Here is a 23772-nt window from a genome sequence, read left to right on the forward strand (position 1 = left end):
GAAGAGGGACTTTCACAGTGATAAGAACCCAATTGAACAGGAAATAAGACTTTCAAACCAGGAACAGGTTTCTTCAAATATTGAAAAATAGTGTATTATAAAAAGTTATGAAAATTCGCCAAAAATCACAGGAGACAGGAAACGTTCTGCAATTTGTTGAGCAAAGAGTGTTGAATGTGATCTCCCACTGTACCAAATTTGATGAGGGTAGCTCAAGAAATGAGGGCAGGAGAGCCCTGTAAAAGTCCCCCCCAGTTTCCTTTTTTTTTTTTTTTTGGTGATTGCGCATGCACGTCCGCCATTTTAGAAACATTTAGAATCATTACGAATTTTCGGAAATATCCGAAATTTTGGGGTGAAAATTCGGAAATACTTTCTATATCGAAGCATCGGCATCCCTACTTTAGAAACGAGAATTGAAACATTTTTCCATCAATCGGACATGCCTAATGAGTAGGTTAAATGTTTTTGAATACAGTAGAGTCTTACTTATCCAACACTAGCTTTGCCCGGCCACGCATTGCTGTGGCTTATGGGACTATATATTTTGATATATTTTGCACTTTGGCCCAGATCCTTGTTTTACTCTCCTGCTAATAATATTTTATTCTATATGTTGATTACTATGATGGTTTTATTGATATTGATGTTTTATTGTTGGTATAATTGTTTTATCATTTTATTGTTGTATGTTTTCGGGCTTGGTCCCCATGTAAGCCGCTCCGAGTCCCCATTGGGGAGATGGGGCGTGGTATAAAAATAAAGTTATTATTATTATTATTATTATTATTATTATTATTATTATTATTATTATCCTTTGTTGGCCAGATGGAATAGCAGTAAATAGCCTTGCAGTCTCAAAGCCTGGCCGTTTTCTGGAGTAGCTGGAGCTTTTTGTTGTATGAACCTAGAGGCATGGATGAGGGGTTGTGCTGCCAAGTTTAGTGTTTCTGGGATGTGTAGTTTTGTTGTTTTGTCCTAGGCCGAAATTTTATTACCCTTTTATATATATAGATAAACGGGCTGGCAGAACATTGGATAAGCAAATATGTTGGATAATAAGGAGGGATTAAGGAAAAGCCTATTAAACATCAAATTAGGTTTTCAATATATCGTGATATTAGCTTGGATAAGTGAGACTCTACTGTAATAATAAAAATAGAGTAAAATAAATGTAATAGTAGCAACAATAATAGAGAAAAATAATAAATGTACCATATATTCTTGAGTATAAGCTGACCCAATTATAAGCCAACCAGGACCCTCACCCGAGTATAAGCCGAGGGGAGCTTTTTCAGTCTTAAAAAAAGGGCTGAAAAACTAGGCTTATACTCGAGTATATACAGTATATATGATTTAGTAACATACTAATATATTATCACATTATAGTATTGAGCCATGGCAGTTCAAGCGGTCTCAACTGGCATTATTTCTGACTCAAATTCTGTTGAGTTTTGCTTTCTTTGAAGAAACAGTGATATTGTTGGGTTAGAAAATGTAAAAACTATTCAGTGTTATCCAAAGGGTTGGTGGGGTGTTTTTTCTTCTTTCTTCCTTTCATGCAAAAGCTTAATATTTCTCTGGCAGTCGAGGCTGTTCGTCAACCTTCCGGCGGCCACCGGCTCTTCCCTGGAAGTCTCACTTAACGCTCCCTCGAAGTGATATTTATGGCTTTTCATACGACTTTTTGACAGATCCACAATTGCAGCTCTTTCAGGGCTTCGCAGCCGGCGCTTTTGGCGCGTCAGAAAAGCCAGCAAGCCTGTCTTCGGTGACCTTTCCGTACAGAGATCGCCTTTTTTCTTTTCCCATTTTCTGTATTTATTAGGGGGCTAATAATGATAAGTTACGAGGGGCACAAAAGACTTTTAATGGCAATTGGTGGGCAGCTGCATCTCCCACCGGCTTCCCATCGATACATAATGACATGCTTTGATCGTAATAGATGACGGAAAGCAACATATCAAGATATGTTATTAAAGTATTAAAGGATGGAAGCTTTCATGTTCATTTTTAGATTCTTGGCTTTGGAGTCCTCCAGCAGATACTGGCGCAACATACATCCTTTATGGACTAATATCCAGAGTCATATTGTAGCATGACTACAGAGACCAGGGTTCGAATCCTTCCTCAGCCTCAGAAACCCAAGTCACACTCTCTCCCATTATCCTTGGCATGTCCTCCCCCAAAATGCACCAGGACGTAAAGTGCATCATGGCGGGTATGTGTGCCAAGTTTGGTCGTGATCCATCATTAGTTAGAGTAACAGTGGTTGGTTGGAGACAAAGTGTTTGAAAGTACTGCAATTCCCATCATCCTTGGTCCATCCTCCCCCAAAGTGCTGCAGCGTGTAAAGTGTATCATTTGGGATATGTGTGCCAAGTTTGGTCCAATTCTGCAATTCGTGTCAATTGCAGTGGTCTCAGGAAGTGAGGGAAGGCACTGGAAGTCCCACCATCCTTGGTTCATCCTCCCCCAACCTGTGCCAGGACGTAAAGGGGGTCATGGGGGTTCTGTGTGCCAAATTTGGTCCAATTCTGCCATTCGTGTCAATTGCAGTGGTCTCAGGAAGTGAGTGAAGGCACTGAAAGTCCCATCATCCTTGGTTTATTCTCCACAACCTGCACCAGGAGGTAAAGGGGGTCATGGGGGTTCTATGTGCCATGTTTGGTCCAATTCTGCCATTCGTAGCAATTGCAGTGGTTTCAGGAAATGAGTGAAGGCACTGTAAGTCCCGTCATCCTTGGTTCGTCCCCCCCCCCCAACCTGCACCAGGACATAAAGGGGGTCATGGGGGTTCTATGTGCCACGTTTGGTCCAATTCTGCCATTCGTGTCAATTGCAGTGGTCTCAGGAAGTGAGTGAAGGCACTGAAAGTCCCATCATCCTTGGTTCATTCTCCACAACCTGCACCAGGAGGTAAAGGGGGTCATGGGGGTTCTATGTGCCACGTTTGGTCCAATTCTGCCATTCGTGTCAATTGCAGTGGTCTCAGGAAGTGAGTAAAGGCACTGCAAGTCCCACCATCCTTGGTTTGTCCTCGCCCAACCTGCACCAGGAAGTAAAGGGGGTCATGGGGGTTCTTTGTGCCAAGTTTGGTCCTGTTCTGTCACTGGTGGGCATCGCTGTGGTCTCAGGAAGTGAGTGAAAGCACTGCAAGTCCCATCATCCTTGGTCCATCAGACCTCAAAGTGCTGCAGCATGTAAAGTGTGTCATTTGGGATTTGTGTGCCACGTTTGGTCCAATTCTGCCATTTGTGCCAACTGCAGTGGTCTCAGAAAGTGAGTGAAGGCACTGCAAGTCCCATCGTCCTTGGTTCGTCCTCCCCCAACCTTCACCAGGACGTAAAGGGGGTCATGGGGGTTTTGTGTGCCAAGTTTGGTCCAATTTTGCCATTCGTGTCAATTGCAGTGGTCTCAGGAATTGAGGGAAGGCACTGCAAATCCCATCATTCTTGGTTCATCCTCGCCAAACCTGCACCAGGACGTAAAGGGGGTCATGGGGGTTCTGTGTGCCAAGTTTGGTCCAATTCTGCCATTCGTATCAATTGCAGTGGTTTCAGGAAATGAATGAAGGCACTGTAAGTCCCATCATCCTTGGTTCATCCTCCCCCAACCTGCGCTAGGACGTAAAGGGGGCCATTGGGGTTGTGTGTGCCAAGTTTGGTCCAGTTCCGTCACTGGTGGGCATCACAGTGGTCTTTGGGAGCCAAAGTGATTGAAAGTACTGCAAATCCCATCATGCATTGTCCATCCTCCCCCAGACGGCACCAGGGGGTTCTAGCCTCTAAGACAGGGGTTCTCAACCTGTGGGTCCCCAAATGTTTTGGCCTTCAACTCCCAAAAATCCTAACAGCTTGTAAACCGGGATTTCTGGGAGTTGTAGGCAGGGGCGGTTCAACCGCGAGGCAAACTAGGCAGTTGCTCTCCTGTAAGAGGCCCCATTGAGGCAACTTCTGCCTCCGCAAGGAAGGAAGTAGCCGCCCAAAGAGGTAAACTCCTTCCTTCTTGCCCCTTCCACGAGGCCAGGTCTCCGGGCTGCCTGGCCATGTTCCAGAAGCATTCTCTCCTGACGTTTCACCCACATCTATGGCAGGCATCCTCAGAGGTTCTGAGGTCTGTTGGAAGCTGGATAAGTGGGGTTTATATATCTGTGGAAAGTCCAAGGTGGGAGAAAGAGCTCTTGTCTGTTTGAGACTAGTGTGAATGTTGCAATTGGCCAGCTTGATTAGCATTTAATGGCCTTGCAGATTCAAAACCTGGCTGCTTCCTCCCTGGGGGCATCCTTGATTGGGAGATGTTAGCTGGCCCTGATTGTTTCCTTTCTGGATTTCCCCTGTTTTCAGAATGTTGTTCTTTATTTAGGCTTTTCCTTAATCCCTCCTTATTATCCAACAATTTTGCTTATCCAACGCTTTTATTTTTCAGTGATTGGTTTGGGGGGGGGGGGGCAAAATTCTGTTTGCCTATACTTGAAAATTACCTTGGGCCGGCCCTGGTTGTAGGCCCAAACACGTGGGGACCCACAGGTTGAGAACCACTGCTATAAATCATCGCTTTCTCCTGAAAAAATTATAATATCACAAAGGATGACCATCTCACCCACTTTATAGGAAATCTGCTGCAAAACAGGAGCTTTTTTGTTGAGTTTCAGGGCCAGAGAAGCAGAAGAATGGCCTATCTCAGGGGAAGGAATTGTGGGAGTTGAAGTCCAAAACACCTGGAGGGCCCATGTTTGCCCATGCCTGGTGTAGACCTACATAATTCGAACTGCATGATATGGGTCTCCCTCGGATCAAATTGCATTCCAGTGCAGCGTAGATCCGGCCAAAGATTCCAATGCAGAAAGGCTGACGTTTTGAAAAGGTCCCCGTCAATCCAACTTCACCAACTCTGTTCTGTCTGTTTAGCAGCCAAGGGAAACTTGAACTCCGGCAAACTTTGCCTCCCGGATACATTACACCCAAGGAGCTGCATTTTTTCCCCACTGGAGCTTTGCAGATCCCAGGAGCGAGCCGTTTTCAGGAAGCCGGAGAAGTCCATTTGGCTCCAAGAAGCAACCCATCTCTCTTAGTCAATAATTATTCTACGGACTCCTGGGGTTTCCAAGTAAGCTGCGGTTCCGGTAAATGCACGGCCAAGAGACAAATCTCAACTCCTGCCGAAAACCATTCAGAGCCGGCCTAAATCATGACAGATGCCTAGGCATTTGTTTGTCCGGATATTAAAAGCTTCCCTGTTGCAATTGTTTATTATTATAGGCCACATATATAGATGTACATTGAGCAGCAGAGATAAATACCGTCGGCTGGCTTGCAAATCAAAATCTGTCCCTCGAGAACAGCCTTTCCGAAATATTTTAGTGTCCCCGCAGTGCTATTGGAGCACATGCCCATTGTCCCCTGGCGCTGGGGAAGATGAGAGTCGCAGTCCAACACAATAATAATAACAATAATAATACCATCAAGGCCATAAACACCTGAGCCATGCCTGTCATAAGATATACTGCTGGCATTATAAACTGGACACAGATGGAACTGGACAATTTGGACAGAAAAACAAGAAAACTCATGACCATTCATCATTCACTGCACCCTCGCAGTGATGTTGACCGGCTGTATCTGCCTAGAAGATCAGGGGGCAGAGGACTCTTACAAGTCAAACAAGCCGTCAAAGAAGAAGAACATGCCCTGGCAGAATATGTAAAGCAAAGTGAAGAACCTGCTCTGATTGAAGTAAAAAATCAGAAACTCCTCAAAGCTCAGCAGACAAAGAATCAGTACAAGAAAACCGCACTACAAACTAGAGCTGACAGCTGGCACAACAAAACATTGCATGGAAAGTTCCTTGACAAAATTGAAGGAAAAGCTGATAAGGAGAAGACCTGGCTCTGGCTCACGAATGGGACCCTGAAGAAGGAGACAGAAGGCCTGATCCTTGCAGCCCAGGAGCAAGACATCAGGACAAAGGCAATTCAGGCCAAGATCGAAAAATCAGCTGATGACCCAAAATCCAGACTCTGCAAGGAAACCGACGAAACCATGGATCATATCCTCAGCTGCTGTAAGAAAATCGCACAGACAGACTACAAACAGAGGCACAACTATGTGGCCCAAATGATTCATTGGAACTTATGCCTCAAGTACCACCTCCCAGCAGCAAAGAACTGGTGGGATCACAAAGCTGCAAAAGTATTGGAAAATGAGCACGCAAAGATACTGTGGGACTTCCGAATCCAGACTGACAAAGTTCTGGAACACAACACACCAGACATCACAGTTGTGGAGAAGAAAAGGGTTTGGATCATTGATGTCGCCATCCCAGGTGACAGTTGCATTGACGAAAAACAACAGGAAAAACTCAGCCGCTATCAGGACCTCAAGATTGAACTGGAAAGACTCTGGCAGAAACCAGTGCAGGTGGTCCCGGTGGTGATGGGCACACTGGGTGCCGTGCCAAAAGATCTCAGCCAGTATTTGGAAACAATAGACAGTGACAAAATTACGATCTGCCAGCTGCAAAAGGCCACCCGACTGGGATCTGCACGCATCATCCGAAAATACATCACACAGTCCTAGACACTTGGGAATTGTTCGACTTGTGGTTTTGTGATATGAAATCCAGCATGTCTATCTTGTTTGCTGTGTCATAATATAATAATAATAATAATAATAATAATAATAATAATAATAATAATAATAATATACTTAATTTTTCTATCCCACCACCATCTCCCGAAGGGACTCAGGGCGGCTAACATGGAGCCAAGCCCCCCCCCCCCCCAAAAAAAAACAACCCAAAATATGACAGTTAAAACCAATATAACTAAGTAAAAACAATATCAACATAACATTCAGATATGATAAACGATTTAGAAACACAAAATGGAAAAACATAGTAGTGACCAAATAGGGAAGATAATAAAAACGAACCAAATAGGGAAGGTAATAAAAAAGGCAATGTGGGTTCAAAACATAACCAACACAAAATATTTGAGATATCACTATGCAACACTATGATTTTTCAGTGTGTTGTCGAAAGCTTTCATGGCCGGAATCACAGGGTTGCTGTGAGTTTTCCAAGCTGTGTGGCCATGTTCCAAAAGCATTCTCTCCTGACATTTCACCCACATCTATGGCAGGCATCCTCAGAGGTTGTGAGGTCTGTTGGAAACTAGGCAAGTGGGGTTTGAAGCTTCAAGGATATTCAATGCCAATCAAGCTAGGAAACTAGGCAAGTGAGGTATCTATCTATCTATCTATCTATCTATCTATCTATCTATCTATCTATCTATCTATCTGTGGAATGTCCAGGAAGCAGCCAATCTTTGTAGCTGCAAGGCTATTCAGTGCTCCCCAGGGCTTTATTAGGTCCCTATTTTATTATGTATGCATTTTATCTCATCATTTCATTCTTGCCTAGATGTTTCAGTTCCTCCACCTATGTAGACGACAGAATTGTATTTGGTGGTTGACTGATATTATCAACTATTATAATATCATTGTCTTATATTGTATTTTGTTTTTATCTTGTTATATTGTGAATTGTATGTATGTTGTTTTTATCTGATTACGATGTTCAGGCTCTGCCCCATGTAAGCCACCCCAAGTCCCCTTGGGGAGATGGTGGCGGGGTATAAATAATACTAATAATACTAATAATAATAATTATTATTATTAATATTAAATCGCCTCTGCCTCTCTGTCTCTATGTTTATATAGCATTGAAAGTTTGCCATTATATGTGCACATTGTGATCTGCCCTGAGTCCCCTTCGGGGTGAGAAAGGTGGAATATAAATACAGTAGAGTCTCACTTATCCAACATAAACGGGCCGGCAGAACGTTGGATAAGCGAATATGTTGGATAATGAGGAATTAAGGATAACCCTATTAAACATCAAATTAAGTTATGATTTTACAAATTAAGCAACAAAACATCATGCTAGACAACAAATTTATCAGAAAAAGTAGTTCAGTACACAGTAATGCTATATAGTAATTACTGTATTTATGAATTTAGCACCAAAATATCACGATATATTGAAAGCATTGACTACAAAAATGCGTTGGATAATCCAGAACGTTGGATAAGCGAGTGTTGGATAAGTGAGACTCTACTGTACTGTAAATAAATAATAATAATAATTATTATTATTATTATTATTATTATTAATTAAGGTGGCTGATTGCAACATTCACACTTGCCTCCAGCATACAAAAGTTCTTTCTCCCACCCTGGGCATTATTCCACAGATATATCAACCCCACTTGCCTTGTTCCCAACAGACCTCACAACCTCTGAGGATGCCTGCCATAGATGTGAGAGAAACGTCAGGAGAGAATGCTTCTGGAACATGGCCAGACAGCCCGGAAAACTCCCACAGAAGCTCACATTCTTATAGAGTTTTGTTTGAATGCTAGGAAACATGGACTCCAAGCAAAGCTACAGCAGTGTCTTACAGACCGACGTAAATACAACTAGACTTGAGGTTTAAAACTCTTATAGCAAAAAGATTACGATACCCATCATCTGCCCCTGGCTTGTCCTTGGAGGGGACGGATGTCGCATCCCTGCCAGTGCTTTGCTTGTCGGCGGCAGGGAAGGCCGTCTCTCGAATCAGCATCCTTTCCCTCTGTCTTGGCAGATGGAAAAGTGTGAAATCTCCCCAGGGCTTCGCCAGTATAAGCAGATATTTGGCTGTTTCTCAGCCCTATCTGTCTCAGGATGTTGACATGGGGAGGCCAAAGGTCTGCTCGTATTGACCGGCACGGGATGGAAAGCAGACAAGAAAGGTGACAACAGCGTCAGGATTGAGTTTGCAAGTAAAGGGAACCGGGTTCAAATCCCACTCTGCCATACAAACCCATCAGATGGCTTTGGGCTGGAGACACCATCTCTCCGTCCCCAATATATAACTTTATTTTTGATCCCGCCTCCATCTCTCCGAATGGACTTGGAGAGGCTCACATGGGGACAAGCCCAACAACACAAATTAAAACACAGAACGATCAATTAAAAACATTATAACTGCATAAAACAATAAAACACATCAACAGAACATAAACCAGAACAATAATAATAGGGTAAAATTGTGTAGTCCTCAAGGAAAACAATGCAAAGCTTCCCCTGAATCTACTTTGCCAAGACAACTTTAGAACCAGGCTGTTGTTATTATCATCACCATCATCACCATCAAAACCATGCAAAGCTTCCCCTGCATCCATCTTGCTAAAAAGACTTTAGGACTAGGTTGTTGTTATTGTTATTGTTATTGTTATCATCATCATCATCATTATATCACCATCAAAAACTTTAGAACCAGACTGTTATTACTGTTATTATCATCACCATCATCGTCGTTAAAGCAATGCAAAGCTTCCTCTGCATCTATCTTGCTGAAAAAAGACTTCAGGACTAGGATGTTGTTGTTGTTGTTGTTGTTGTTGTTGTTGTTGTTGTTATCGTCATCATTATATCACCATCAAAGACTTTAGAACCAGACTGTTATTGTTATTGTCATCACCATCATCATCGTCAATGCAATGCAAAGCTTTCCCTGCATCTATCTTGCTAAAAAGACTTTAGGTTGTTGTTGTTACCGTTATTGTTGTTATTGTTATCATCATCATCATTATATCACCATCAAAGACTTTAGGACCAGAATCTTATTGTTATTATTATTATCATCACCATCATCGTTGTCATCATTATATCACCATCAAAAACTTTAGGACCAGACTGTTGTTATTATTATTATCATGACCATCATCGTCATCGTCAAACCAATGCAACCTTATCCTGCATCTATCTTGCTAAAAAGACTTTAGGACTAGGTTGTTGTTGTTGTTATTTTTATTATCATCATTATATCACCATCAAAGGCTTTAGGACAAGATTGTTACTGTTATTATCATCACCATCATAGTCGTCAAAGTCATGCAAAGCTTTCCCTGCATCTATCTTGCTAAAAAGACTTTAGGACTAGGTTGTTGTTGTTATTGTTATTGTTGTTATTGTTATCATCGTCATTATATCACCATCAAAGACTTTAGAACCAGAATCTTATTGTTAGTATTATCATCACCATCGTCATCGTCAAAGCCATGCAAAGCTTCCCCTGCATCTATCTTGCTGAAAAGACTTTAAGACTAGGTTGTTGTTATTGTTATTGTCATCATTATATCACCATCAAAAACTTTAGAACCAGACTGTTGTTGTTATTATTATCATCATCATCATCATCATCATCATCATTACCATCATCGCCGTCAAAGCCATGCAAAGCTTCCCCTGCATCTATCTTGCTGAAAAGACTTTAGGACTAGGTTGTTGTTATTATTGTTATCATCATCATTATATCACTATCAAAAACTTTAGAACCAGACTGTTGTTGTTGTTGTTGTTTTTGTTATCATCATCATCATCATCATCATCATCACCACCATCATTGCCGTCAAAGCAACGCAAAGCCTCCCCTGCATCTATCTTGCTAAAAAGACTTTAGGACTAGGTTGTTGTTATTATTGTTATCATCATCATTATATCACCATCAAAATCTTTAGAACCAGACTGTTGTTGTTGTTGTTGTTGTTGTTGTTGTTGCTATCATCATCATTATCATCACCACCATCATCGCCGTCAAAGCAATGCAAAGCCTCCCCTGCATCTATCTTGCTAAAAAGACTTTAGGACTAGGTTGTTGTTATTGTTATCATCATCATTATATCACTATCAAAAACTTTAGAACCAGACTGTTGTTGTTGTTGTTGTTGTTGTTGTTGTTGTTGCTATCATCATCATTATCATCACCACCATCATCGCCGTCAAAGCAATGCAAAGCCTCCCCTGCATCTATCTTGCTAAAAAGACTTTAGGACTAGGTTGTTGTTATTGTTATCATCATCATTATATCACTATCAAAAACTTTAGAACCAGACTGTTGTTGTTGTTGTTGTTGTTGTTGTTGTTGTTGCTATCATCATCATTATCATCACCACCATCATCGCCGTCAAAGCAATGCAAAGCCTCCCCTGCATCTATCTTGCTAAAAAGACTTTAGGACTAGGTTGTTGTTATTGTTATCATCATCATTATATCACTATCAAAAACTTTAGAACCAGACTGTTGTTGTTCTTGTTGTTGTTGTTGTTGTTGTTGCTATCATCATCATTATCATCACCACCATCATCGCCGTCAAAGCAATGCAAAGCCTCCCCTGCATCTATCTTGCTAAAAAGACTTTAGGACTAGGTTGTTGTTATTGTTATCATCATCATTATATCACTATCAAAAACTTTAGAACCAGACTGTTGTTGTTCTTGTTGTTGTTGTTATCATCATCATCATCATCACCATCATCGCCGTCAAAGCCATGCAAAGCCGCCCCTGCATCAATCATGCTGAAAAGACTTTAGGACTAGGTTGTTGTTATTATTGTTATCATCATCATCATCACCGGAGCAGTACCTATTCATCTACTCACATTTGTATGTTTTTGAACTGCTAGGTTGGCAGAAGCTGGAGCTAACAGCAAGCGCTCACTCTCTCCGAATTCGAACCTGCAGCCTTTTGGTCTGCAAATTCAGCAGCTCAGCGCTTTAACACACTGCGCCACCGGGGTCTCCAATAATAATAATAATACTTTATTTATATACTGCCCTATCTCCTCAGGGGACTCAGGGCGTAGATAGATAGGTATATCTATCTATCTACAGTAGAGTCTCACTTATCCAAGCCTCGCTTATCCAAGGTTCTGGATTATCCAAGGCATTTTTGTAGTCAATGTTTTCAATATATCGTGATATTTTGGTGCTAAATTCGTTAATACAGTAATTGCAACATAACATTACTGCGTATTGAACTACTTTTTCTGTCAAATTTGTTGTAAAACATGATGTTTTGGTGCTTAATTTGTAAAATCATAACCTAATTTGATGTTTAATAGGCTCTTCCTTAATCCCTCCTTATTGTCCAAGATATTCGCTTAGCCAAGCTTCTGCCGGCCCCTTTATGTTGGATAAGTGAGACTCTACTGTATATAGAAACCCTCTGCTAAAAAGCAGCCAATCAGTTGTCAATAGTCCATCTGAACAAAAAGAAAGAAAGTTCTGACAATCCGTAACCTCCTGGGAGCCGCCACCGAGAAGGCCCTTCCCTTTTTATTCCCATCCAAAGAACCCAAAAAAAGGTCTTGTTTTATGGGTTGAAATCTCTCCGGACTTTTGGATCTCAGAGCCACAGCTGCCTGGGTGCCAAGCAAGGAAAATCAGGTCTTGGATTTTGCATTGGTTATAAATAGCCGGCTGTAAACACCCACTTGAAGGGTCCCTTTCCTTTTTGAAGGCCAAAGCATGCACATGGCTGCATCCTACCAAACCCTATTCCTGAAACCCCCAAAATTGGATTTTCCTATCAATCCCGGCTCACCCTTCTTGGCCTTTCTGTGCCGTCTTCTGCTCCGATGGTTTGCAGCAAATCCTGCAAACTCGTGTCTACGGTGGAAACACCACCACCACCACCACCGAGGCTTCTGAAACCCGAGTCGGCTGGCTCTCAAGCCTCCCTCCCCTTCTTTCCAGGGTGGCCTCTTTTGGAAAGCGGTGCCCGGTGCCCCGTCCGTCTTCCCCATGGCGGTCCCTTCCTTACGGCCGCCCAGGGTTACCCATACATGGTCAAGAGAAGGGATCTGACAGTTCCCAGTTAAAGTGGGATCCACAGCCAATAGGCCCGGAACGTCAACACAAAGTCTACGTGAGAAAAAGAAAAAGGCAGCAAAGAAAGAAAGAAAGAAAGTGCCAGGAATAACAGCACTAAAAGATCTGTGCCAATTGACCTGCAGCTGCCACTGCAAATGCACATCACATCTAGCTCCCTTAAGCCGCATTGCACTACAACACCCATCATCCTACATCATACAGTGTTCAAGGGTCTCTGTCAATCAATCCATGTGCTTTAGTAGTTGTCCCTACAATTGGATACCAAACCTGTCTCTCTTATAGTGTGATGGACTACAACACCCATAATCCTCCAGTGCTCAAGGGTCTCTGTCCATTGATCCATGGGCTTTAGTAGTTGTCCCTACAATTGGATACCAAACTTGTCTCCCTTATAGTGTGATGGACTACAACACCCATCATCCTCCAGTGTCATCACACAGTGCTCAAGGGTCTCCGTCAATTGACCCATATGCTTTAGTAGTTGTCCCTGCAATTGGACACCAAACCTGGATCTCTTAGGATGTATTGGACTACAATGCCCATCATCCTCCAGTGTCATCACACAGTGCTCAAGGGTCTCTATCAATTGATCCATATGCTTTAGTAGTTGTCCCTGCAATTGGACACCAAACCTGGATCTCTTAGGATATGTTGGACTACAATGCCCATCATCCTCCAGTGTCATCACACAGTGCTCAAGGGTCTCTATCAATTGATCCATATGCTTTAGTAGTTGTCCCTGCAATTGGACACCAAACCTGGATCTCTTAGGATATGTTGGACTACAATGCCCATCATCCTCCAGTGTCATCACACAGTGCTCAAGGGTCTCTATCAATTGATCCATATGCTTTAGTAGTTGTCCCTGCAATTGGACACCAAACCTGGATCTCTTAGGATGTATTGGACTACAATGCCCATCATCCTCCAGTGTCATCACACAGTGCTCAAGGGTCTCTATCAATTGATCCATGGGCTTTAATAGTTGCCCCTGAAAGTGGACACCAAACCTGTCTCCCTTATAGTGTGATGGACTACAACACCCATCATCCTCCAGTGCCATCACACAGTGTTCAAGGGTCTCTGTAAATTGATCCATGGGCTTTAGTAGTCGTCCCTGCAATTGGACACCAAACTTGGGCCCCTTAATAGGTGTCAACTACAACACCCATCATCCTCTAATAGTGTCATGACACAGTGCTCAAGGGTCTCCCATACGCTTTAGTAGTTGTCCCTGCAAGCGGACACCAAGCCAGGCTCCCTTATAGTGTGCTGGACTACAACACCCATAATCCTCCAGTAGTGTAATCACACAGTGCTTAAGGGTGAGCTTCAATAGTTGTCACTGCAAGTGGACACCAAACCTGGCGCTCTTCAGATGCGTTTGATTACAATGCCCATGATCCTCCAGCAATGTCAGGTTAACACGGAGGAAAGCAAGTGAGGTTGTACCACGAATAAGCGTGCCCATACCAGCTCTGGCATAGCGCAAAAAAAAGAAATCCTGAGATCCTCTTTACCCTAGCCCTGAGCTATCAGAAAGAGCAGGTCTATAACTTTCTAAGCTCCAAGCTAGTTTTTGAGGCGAAGTAAGTAGAACTTCCTTCAGTGGCAGAGAAATCCTGAGATATTCTCTGCCCCAGTGCTAAGCTACTAATTTTAGAAAGAGCAGGTATTTCCCTGTTTATGCTCAGCACTGGTTTTAAAGGCAGGTCAGTACTTACGATGGCTTTGTCAGAGTTGGCCTGACTTGGCCACACAAGCACATCTAAGTTGTTTCTTCTTCAGTCTAGAAGGCAAGAGGCTTCTCAAAATGGAGCCTTCTTTCCCCAGGAACAATAAGATACATTTGCAAGCTGGTCATTTACCTGGCCCACGCCCTCAGTTTTATAATATAATATATTCTATATACATATAATATTGATAATAATATTATAAAGTAATACAATATAACACTAATAATAATACCATATAATAATATTAATTATATATTCTATATTACATATAATATTACTAATAATATTACAGTACAGTGGTATAGTTCAATATAGTAATATATAATGCTAATATTGTGCTATGCTAATAATATAATATATTGTATGTACATATAATTTGTAAGCCACTCTGAGTCCCCTTTGGGGTGAGAAGGGTGTGATACAAATGTAGTAAATAAATGCAGTAAATAGTAAATAAATAAATAAATAAATAAATTTTAGACTTGGGCTCACCCAAAGTTTGAAATGACTTGAAGGCACACAACAACAACAACCCTAATTAACTTGACTATCTCATTGGCCAGAAGCAGGACCACACTTTCCATTGAAATCCTGATCAATGTATGTTGGTTAAAATTGTTTTTATTTTTAAATATTGTATTGTTCTTTCATTGTTGTTGTTGTTGTTGTTGTTGTTGTTTTTGCACTACAAATAAGACATGTGCAGTGTGCATCGGAATTTGTTTGTATTTTTTTCAAATGATGATCCGGCCCCTCAACAGTCTGAAGGATGGTGGACCGGCACTCGGCTTAAAAAGTTTGAGGACCCTTGGTTTATAGTTTTAATGGTTTAATTTATAGTCCTATGTTTTTGTCTTAGATGTGTGATAATACTGTTTTTAATCATATGTGAGGCATTGAATTTTTGCCATTTATTTGATGTGAACCGCTTTGAGTCCCTCCAGGGGTGAGAAAAGCGGTATATAAATGAAATAAATCTATATATATAAAAGGATAAAGTTGCGGGTGCAGTGACTATAACAACAAAACTAAACATCCCAGAAATACGAAATTTGGCAACACAATGCAAAAGGCTTGCCTCCAGGTTACAACAACACAACCACACCACAAAACCACAATCCAGACCCACAACACTCACAACAACGCATCATGCGATAACAACACAACTAAACGCCCCAGAAATACGAAACTTGGCAACACAACACAAAAGCATTCCCTCCCGATTGTAACAACACAACCACACCACAAAACCACAATCCGGACCCACAAAACTCACAACAATGCATCGTGACTATAACAACACAACTAAACGCCCCAGAAATACAAAACTTGGCACACAACTAAACGACCCAGAAATACAAAACTTCGCAACACAACACAAAAGCCTTGCCTCTCAGTTGTAACAACACAACCACACCACAAAACCACAATCCAGACCCACAAAACTCACAACAACGCATTGTGACTATAACAAATACAACATTTGACAACACAACTCATCCACCTCCCCAATCCCTACATTCACACTTGGCCTCCAAAAAAACAATTACAATAATAACAATGACAACAACAACAACAATAAGAATCAACACCATCACAGGCAAGAAACAGCCAGGCACTGAGGCTGAGAGGCCAGTCAGTGCTACACTGGGCCTCCAAAAAACAATACAGTAGCATCTAACCTATCCAACCTTCATAATCACTACAACAACAATAATAATAAACACCTACACAGGCAAAAAAAAAGACTATTGTACCACAATAAAAATATAAACCGCACTCAGCAGAATCAGACATTACAATTCACAACAAACCAAAGACAACAGGGATCTCAATCAACACAAAAATTGAAGAAGGTAACAGACTTCAAATACTACTACTAATGTGAGTATAAAGAAGGGTGGAGGTCACAGCATCAATACAACCTAATGTAGACTGACCAACACCACCAGACTCAGACACAGCAACGCGTGGCCGGGCACAGCTAGTAAATAAATAAAAATGTAAACAGGTGCTATTCCTGCAACTATGGGCAACTTGTAAAATCAAAACCCTGGGAGACGGAACAGGTTGCAATAAATCAGAAGCAATTGAAGGCACACAAGAGCAACCCCAACAACAACAATGCATGAAAGTATTCTCTTGGCTGAGGATGCTAAAGGCCACTCCTTAAAATGCAAACCCCAAGGTTCTGTGCGAGGACACCCTCGCAGTTCCATTGGAATCATTTCCCTATCATTCTGTCGTATGCAAAGTCTCCCTTCCTTCGCTCCCGTCAATTTCTTTGCATTCAAAACTAGCATTATTCACACCAATAATCCTACCAAAGGTGCTTGCAAATAACCCTGTGAAATAAGAGCAATAGGGAACAGGTGAAGGACCAATTGAAATGTTGGGTTGCTGTGAGTTTTCTGGGCTGTATGGCCATGTTCCGGAAGCATCCTCTCCTGCCGTTTCGCCCAGGCATCCTCAGAGGTTGTGAGGAATGTTGGAAGCTAGGCAAGTGGGGTTTATTTATCTGTGGAATGATGTCCAAAGTGGGAGAAAGAACTCTTGTCTGTTTGATCCAAAGCGCCTTCCTGGAGAGCTGATGCAAGTCAGTGGACTTTGCTTCCCTTCTCTTGCCACACTTTGGAGACTTTGGAAGAAGTTATCTTCTCCTCCCCTTCCTTCCAAACTTGTCTTTCTCCAACTCTGACCTTTGGCAGCTGAAGGTTTTTATGGCTGGCCTTCCCGAACCAGACGCAACAAAACTCCTCTAAGTGGAACTAGTTCTAGAAAGACGTTGCCCTGTTAAGTCCATCACCGAATACAAAGGTAAAGGTTTTCCCTGACATTAAGTCCAGTCGTGTCCAACTCTGGGGGTCGGTGCTCATCTCCATTTCCAAGCCAAAAAGCCGGCGTTGTCCATAGACACCTCCAAGGTCATGTGGCCACTGGCATGACTGCATGGAGCACCAATGTTACCTTCCCGTTGGAGCAGTACCTATTGATCTACTCACATTTGCATGTTTTAGAACTGCTACCCTGTTTCCCTGAAAATAAGACATCCCCAAAAAATAAGACCTAGTAGAAGTTTTGCTGAATTGCTAAATATAAGGCCTCCCCCGAAAGTAAGACCTAGCAAAGTTTTTGTTCGGAAGCATGCCCGGTGCCCGCCAAACAAAACACCAGAGCATGCAGGATTGGTAAATGTACATCATAATAATAATAATAATAATAATAATAATAATAATAATAATAATAATACATCACACAGTCCTAGACACTTAGGAAGTGTTTGACTTGTGATTTTGTGATACGAAATCCAGCATATCTATCTTGTTTGCTGTGTCATACAATTATTATTATTTTATTATGACACAGCAAACAAGATAGACATGCTGGATTTCGTTTCACAAAATCACAAGTCGAACACTTCCCAAGTGTCTAGGACTGTGTGATGTATTTTCGGATGATGTGCGCAGATCCCAGTCGGGTGGCCTTTTGCAGTTGACCGATCGTAGTTTTGTCAATGTCTATTGTTTCCAAATGCCAGCTGAGATCTTTTGGCACGGCACCCAATGCGCCAATCACCACTGGGACCACCTGCACTGGTTTCTGCCAGAGTCTTTGAAGTTCAATCTTGAGGTCCTGATAGCGGCTGAGTTTTTCCTGTTGTTTTTCGTCAATGCGACTGTCACCTGGGATGGCAACATCAATGCTCCAAACCTTTTTCTTTTCCACAACTGTGATGTCTGATGTGTTGTGTTCCAGAACTTTGTCAGTCTGGATTCGGAAGTCCCACGCTATCTTTGCGTGCTCATTCTCCAATACCTTTGCAGGTTTGTTGTTGTTATTATTATTATTATCATTATTATTATTATTATTATTATTATTATTATTATTATTATTTTGATCCCCAAACTTTCTTGCAAAACAGCCTCTGATGATACTAGCAATACACTCATCATGATCCAATACAGATGCTTTATGCTGAGCGTTCACTGGGAAGAATATGCTTCGTATGTTCCCATGTCCTGAGTTCGACCTTCTTATGTCTTATCTAAAGACGGGGGCTTATTAGTTTCAATTAATGATGCCAAAGGGAATATCTGCCCGGCTTTAAAATCCGGGAACTCTGTGCCATATTAGTGACCTATAAAAGCCCTATTTGGGCACAGTGATGTCCTTTTATAGCTTGGGAAGAAAGGAAAAACATCACCTCTGACGACAAGCCCAGACCAAATACCAGTCCTTATTTTATTCCAACCAGATGCCAACCCATTAGGCATAAAAGGAGGAAATCATGAAAATCAACCTCTGAGGATGCCTGCCATAGCAAAACGTCAGGAGAGAATACTTCTGGAACATAGCTTACAGCCCGGAAAACATACAACAACCCTGTGATCCCGGCCATGAAAGCCTTCGACAACACACAAAATCAACAATATCTGTATAAGGACAGTAAATAAAGAGCAACACCCAGAAAATAGGAATTCAAGACATGAAACAATCAGGGCCAGCTAACACCTCCCGACAAAAGATTCCCCCAGGCAGGAATGAAGCTTGCAAGGCCATTAAAGCTAATCAAGGCGATTAATTACAACAGTTGCCTCCCCACAAAGATTTCCCCCAGACAGAAAGCAGCCAGGCTTTGAAGCTGCAAGGCTATCCAATACACCCAGAAAACAGAGGAATTCTAGATACGGCTCAATCAGGGCCAGCTAACACCTCCCAACAAAGGATTCCCCCAGGCAGGAATGAAGCTTGCAAGGCCATTAAAGCTAATCAAGGCGATTAATTACAATAGTTGCCTCCCCACAAAGATTTCCCCCAGACAGAAAGCAGCCAGGCTTTGAAGCTGCAAGGCTATCCAATACACCAGAAAACAGAGGAATTCTAGACACGTCTCAATCAGGGCCAGCTAACACCTCCCCACAAAGGATTCCCCCAGACAGGAAGCAGACAGGCTTTGAAGCTGCAAGGCTATCCAATATATCCAGAAAACAGAGGAATTCTAGACACAGCTCAATCAGGGCCAGCTAACACCTCCCAACAAAGGATTCCCCCAGGCGGGAATGAAGCTTGCAAGGCCATTGATGCTAATCAAGGCAATTAATTACAACAGTCGCCTCCCCACGAAGAAGTCGCCAGACAGGAAGCAGCTAGGCTTTGAAGCTGCAAGGCTATTCAATACTAATCATGGTGAACTGAAACATTCACGCTTACCTCCAACAGACTCTCTGGACTTCCACAGATATATAAACCCCACTTGCCTGGTTTCCAACAGACCTCACAACCTCTGAGGATGCCTGCCACAGATATGGCTGAAACGTCAGGAGAGAATGCTTCGAGAACATGGCCCGGCAGCCCGGAAAACTCAAAGCAACCCTATTATTAATACCATCAGTACTATGTTCTCATTATTCATATTCATATTCATATTATTATTATTATTATTATTATTATTATTATTATTATTATCACCCTCATGATCACTATCATCCTCATCCCCAACTATTATTATTACCATCAGCTCTATGTCCTCATTATTTATATTATTATTATTATTATTATTATTATTATTATTATCATCATCATCATCATCATCATCTCCATCATCACTATCATCCTCATCACCAACTATTATTATCACCATCAGCACTATGTTTGCATTATTCATATCATTATTATTATTATTATTATTATTATTATTATTATCATTATCATTATTATTATCATCCTAATCATCACTATCATCCTCATCACCAACTATTATTATTACCATCAGCACTATGTTCTCATTATTCATATCATCATCATCATCATAATCATCATCATCAACTATTATTATTACCTCCAGCACTATGTTCCCATTATTCATATCATTATTATTATTATTATTATCATCATCATCATCATCATCATCATCATCATCATCATCACTATCAACCTCATCATCAACTATTATTATTACCATCAGCACTATGTTCTCATTATTCATATCATCATCATCATCATCAACTATTACTATTACCATCAGCACTATGTTCCCATTATTCATATCATTATTATTATTCTTATTATCATCATCATCAACTATTATTATTACCATCAGCACTATGTTCCCATTATTCATATCATTGTCATTATTATATTATTATCTTTTGGGATTCCAGCCTCTATGATGATCATCACCAACGATATTATTCCCATCGGCTAATCTGCCGATGGGCAGACTGTCGGCTAGTCTCATTAATTATTATTATTATTATTATTAGCCCAGGCATGGTCCAACTTGGGCCCTCCAAGTGTTTTGGACTACAACTCCCACCATTCCTAACAGCCTACCGGCTGTTAGGAATGGTGGGAGTTGTAGTCCAAAACACTTGGAGGGCCCAAGTTGGACCATGCCTGGCTGAAATGCATCCTTGCTCTGTCCAAGGTGCTGAACCTGAGGCAAAGCAACTGTCCAAGGTGCTGAACCTATTGTGCTCTGTCCAAGGTGCTGAACCTGAGGCAAAGCAACTGTCCAAGGTGCTGAACCTATTGTGCTCTGTCCAAGGTGCTGAAACCTAAAGCTACTCTTCCTATTGGGACCCATGGCTTCACCTGCGGGCGCTCCCATCGTCGAAGAGGAAGGTCTGGTTGGTGTATCCCTCGGGTCCAGTCCTCCCCACGGTCCGGCTCTGCTGCTGCTGTTGTTTCCCAGTTCCAGCTCCTTGGGGCGAAGGCATGTCTTCTTTCTCCCCAAGCAGAGGGTCTCCTAAGGAAGCTCCAGGCGACCCCATGGCCATGCCAGGCCCCCCACAAGAGGGGGAAGACAGGCAGAGGGGCGGGACCCCCGGCCCTCCATCCCCAGCTCCTGAAGAAGCTCATCCATCAGGTTGCCCACTCGCCAGAATGGCAAGCCAAGCAGCATTTCTCTGCTTCTGCCCAATTGCCTTTATTTTCCCCCCATTGGGAGATTTCTCCTTGCCCTCTGGCGCCATCTCGCGGCCGGAGAGAAAAGCGCCGCTGGTAGGAGAAATTGCATAGATGTGTCCAAGGCTTTCAAGGCCAGAATATTAATAATATTATTATTATTATTAATAATAATAATAATAATAATAATAATAATAATAATAATAATAATAATAATAATCCCCCCCGCAGGTGCCACCTTGACACATGTGAAAACTGTGGTCAGCAAAGAATACACACAAAGGGTCAGAAAAATTCTCAAAAGCAAGCTCAATGGAGGCAACACCATCAAGGCCATAAACACCTGGGCCATACCTGTCATAAGATATACTGCTGGCATCATAAACTGGACACAGGTGGAACTGGACAATTTGGACAGAAAAACAAGAAAACTCATGACCATTCATCATTCACTGCACCCTCGCAGTGATGTTGACCGGCTATATCTGCCTAGAAGATCAGGGGGCAGAGGACTCTTACAAGTAAAACAAGCAGTCAAAGAAGAAGAACATGCCCAGGCTGGCAGAAGATGTAAAGCAAAGTGAAGAACCTGCTCTGATTGAAGTCAAAAATCAGAAACTCCTCAAAACACAGCAGACAAAGAATCAGTACAAGAAAACCGCACTACAAACTAGAGCTGACAGCTGGCACAACAAAACATTGCATGGAAAGTTCCTTGACAAAATTGAAGGAAAAGCTGATAAGGAGAAGACCTGGCTCTGGCTCACTAATGGGACCCTGAAGAAGGAGACAGAAGGCCTGATCCTTGCAGCCCAGGAGCAAGACATCAGGACAAAGGCAATTAAGGCCAAGATTGAAAAATCAGCTGATGACCCAAAATGCAGACTGTGCAAGGAAACCGACGAAACCATTGATCATATCCTCAGCTGCTGTAAGAAAATCGCACAGACAGACTACAAACAGAGGCACAACTATGTGGCCCAAATGATTCATTGGAACTTATGCCTCAAGTACCACCTCCCAGCAGCAAAGAACTGGTGGGATCACAAACCTGCAAAAGTATTGGAAAATGAACACGCAAAGATACTGTGGGACTTCCGAATCCAGACTGACAAAGTTCTGGAACACAACACACCAGACATCACAGTTGTGGAAAAGAACAAGGTTTGGATCATTGATGTTGCCATCCCAGGTGACAGTCGCATAGATGAAAAACAACAGGAAAAACTCAGCCGCTATCAGGACCTCAAGATTGAACTTCAAAGACTCTGGCAGAAACCAGTACAGGTGGTCCCGGTGGTGATGGGCACACTGGGTGCTGTGCCAAAAGATCTCAGCCGGCATTTGGAAACAATAGACATTGACAAAATCACCATCTGCCAACTGCAAAAGGCCACCCTACTGGGATCTGCACACATCATCCGAAAATACATCACACAGTCCTAGACACTTGGGAAGTGTTCGACTTGTGGTTTTGCGAAACGAAATCCAGCATATCTATCTTGTTTGCTGTGCCATACAACGTCGTTGTGTTGATAATAATAATAATAATAATAATAATGATAACAGTGATAGTAACAGAAGAGATTGGGCTCCTACAACCAAGGCGGCCCCAAAGAAAATCGACTGGAAAACCAAAGTGGAAGGTCAGGCTAGAGTTGAAAATCAAAAAGCTTAGATCAGATGCAAGTAACCTGAAAAATATGAAAGAGAGGAAACTGAAGAATGACAAAATCAAGCAATACCTGATCCGAAAGTACTGGCTGAACACCAGAAAAATTGAAGAAGCCTTGGAAATTGTGAAAGAACAAATTACAGCAACAGCCAGAAATATTGAAAGATATGAAGCCAGAATCATCCAGTACAGACAAAATCAACTATTTCAATCAGACCAAAGACGGTTCTACCAGAGCCTGAACCAAACAACAGACACAGTAACCATAAAGCCAGAGAAAACTGCAACAACAAAGTTCTGGAAAGAGCTCTGGGAAAATAATAATAACTACAACAAAAACGCTGGGTGGATAAAGGAGTTTGAAGGAAAATTCTCACAGAACAAAATGGAACAGATGGAAATAACAACTGAAATGATCAGCAAACGAGTGCAAAAAGTCAAGAACTGGACATCGCCTGGAAGTGATCAACTTCATGGATTTTGGCTCAAACATCTGATTAGTTTACATGGAAAAATGGCCCAACAATTCAATGAGATGCTGCAGAAAGGAAGTATCAGTGAATGGCTAACAACTGGAAGAACTTACCTGATACAAAAGGATCCAGCAAAAGGAGCAGCACCAGGAAACTACAGGCCAATAACGTGTCTGCCCACTATGTTTAAACTGCTGACTGGCATCATAGCTGACAGAATTCAAGACTATCTTGAAGAAAAAAACATCTTGCCAGATGAACAGA

The 23772-nt window shown here is 42.0% G+C and overlaps 1 protein-coding gene across 5 annotated transcripts in view; it reads right to left on the reverse strand.

The window, feature by feature from the left end:
* The window catches only part of kcnt1 (potassium sodium-activated channel subfamily T member 1), a 172078-nt gene extending 150734 nt beyond the window's left edge, over positions 1-21344 (reverse strand). For 2 of the 5 annotated variants that reach the window (XR_010000164.1, XR_010000165.1), the window contains exon 1: positions 21049-21344. Coding sequence is in view for 3 of the 5 variants with exons in the window: in XM_062959802.1 (XP_062815872.1) it covers positions 21049-21233 (185 nt within the window). In the remaining 2 variants the exon portion in view is untranslated. The remainder of the gene's footprint in view (positions 1-21048) is intronic. The other 3 variants (XM_062959802.1, XM_062959800.1, XM_062959801.1) reach the window with 2 other exon arrangements.
* Between the last annotated feature and the right edge of the window lie 2428 nt (positions 21345-23772).

Source organism: Anolis carolinensis, unplaced genomic scaffold (genome assembly GCF_035594765.1).
Source record: "Anolis carolinensis isolate JA03-04 unplaced genomic scaffold, rAnoCar3.1.pri scaffold_7, whole genome shotgun sequence".
NCBI lineage: Eukaryota > Metazoa > Chordata > Lepidosauria > Squamata > Dactyloidae > Anolis > Anolis carolinensis.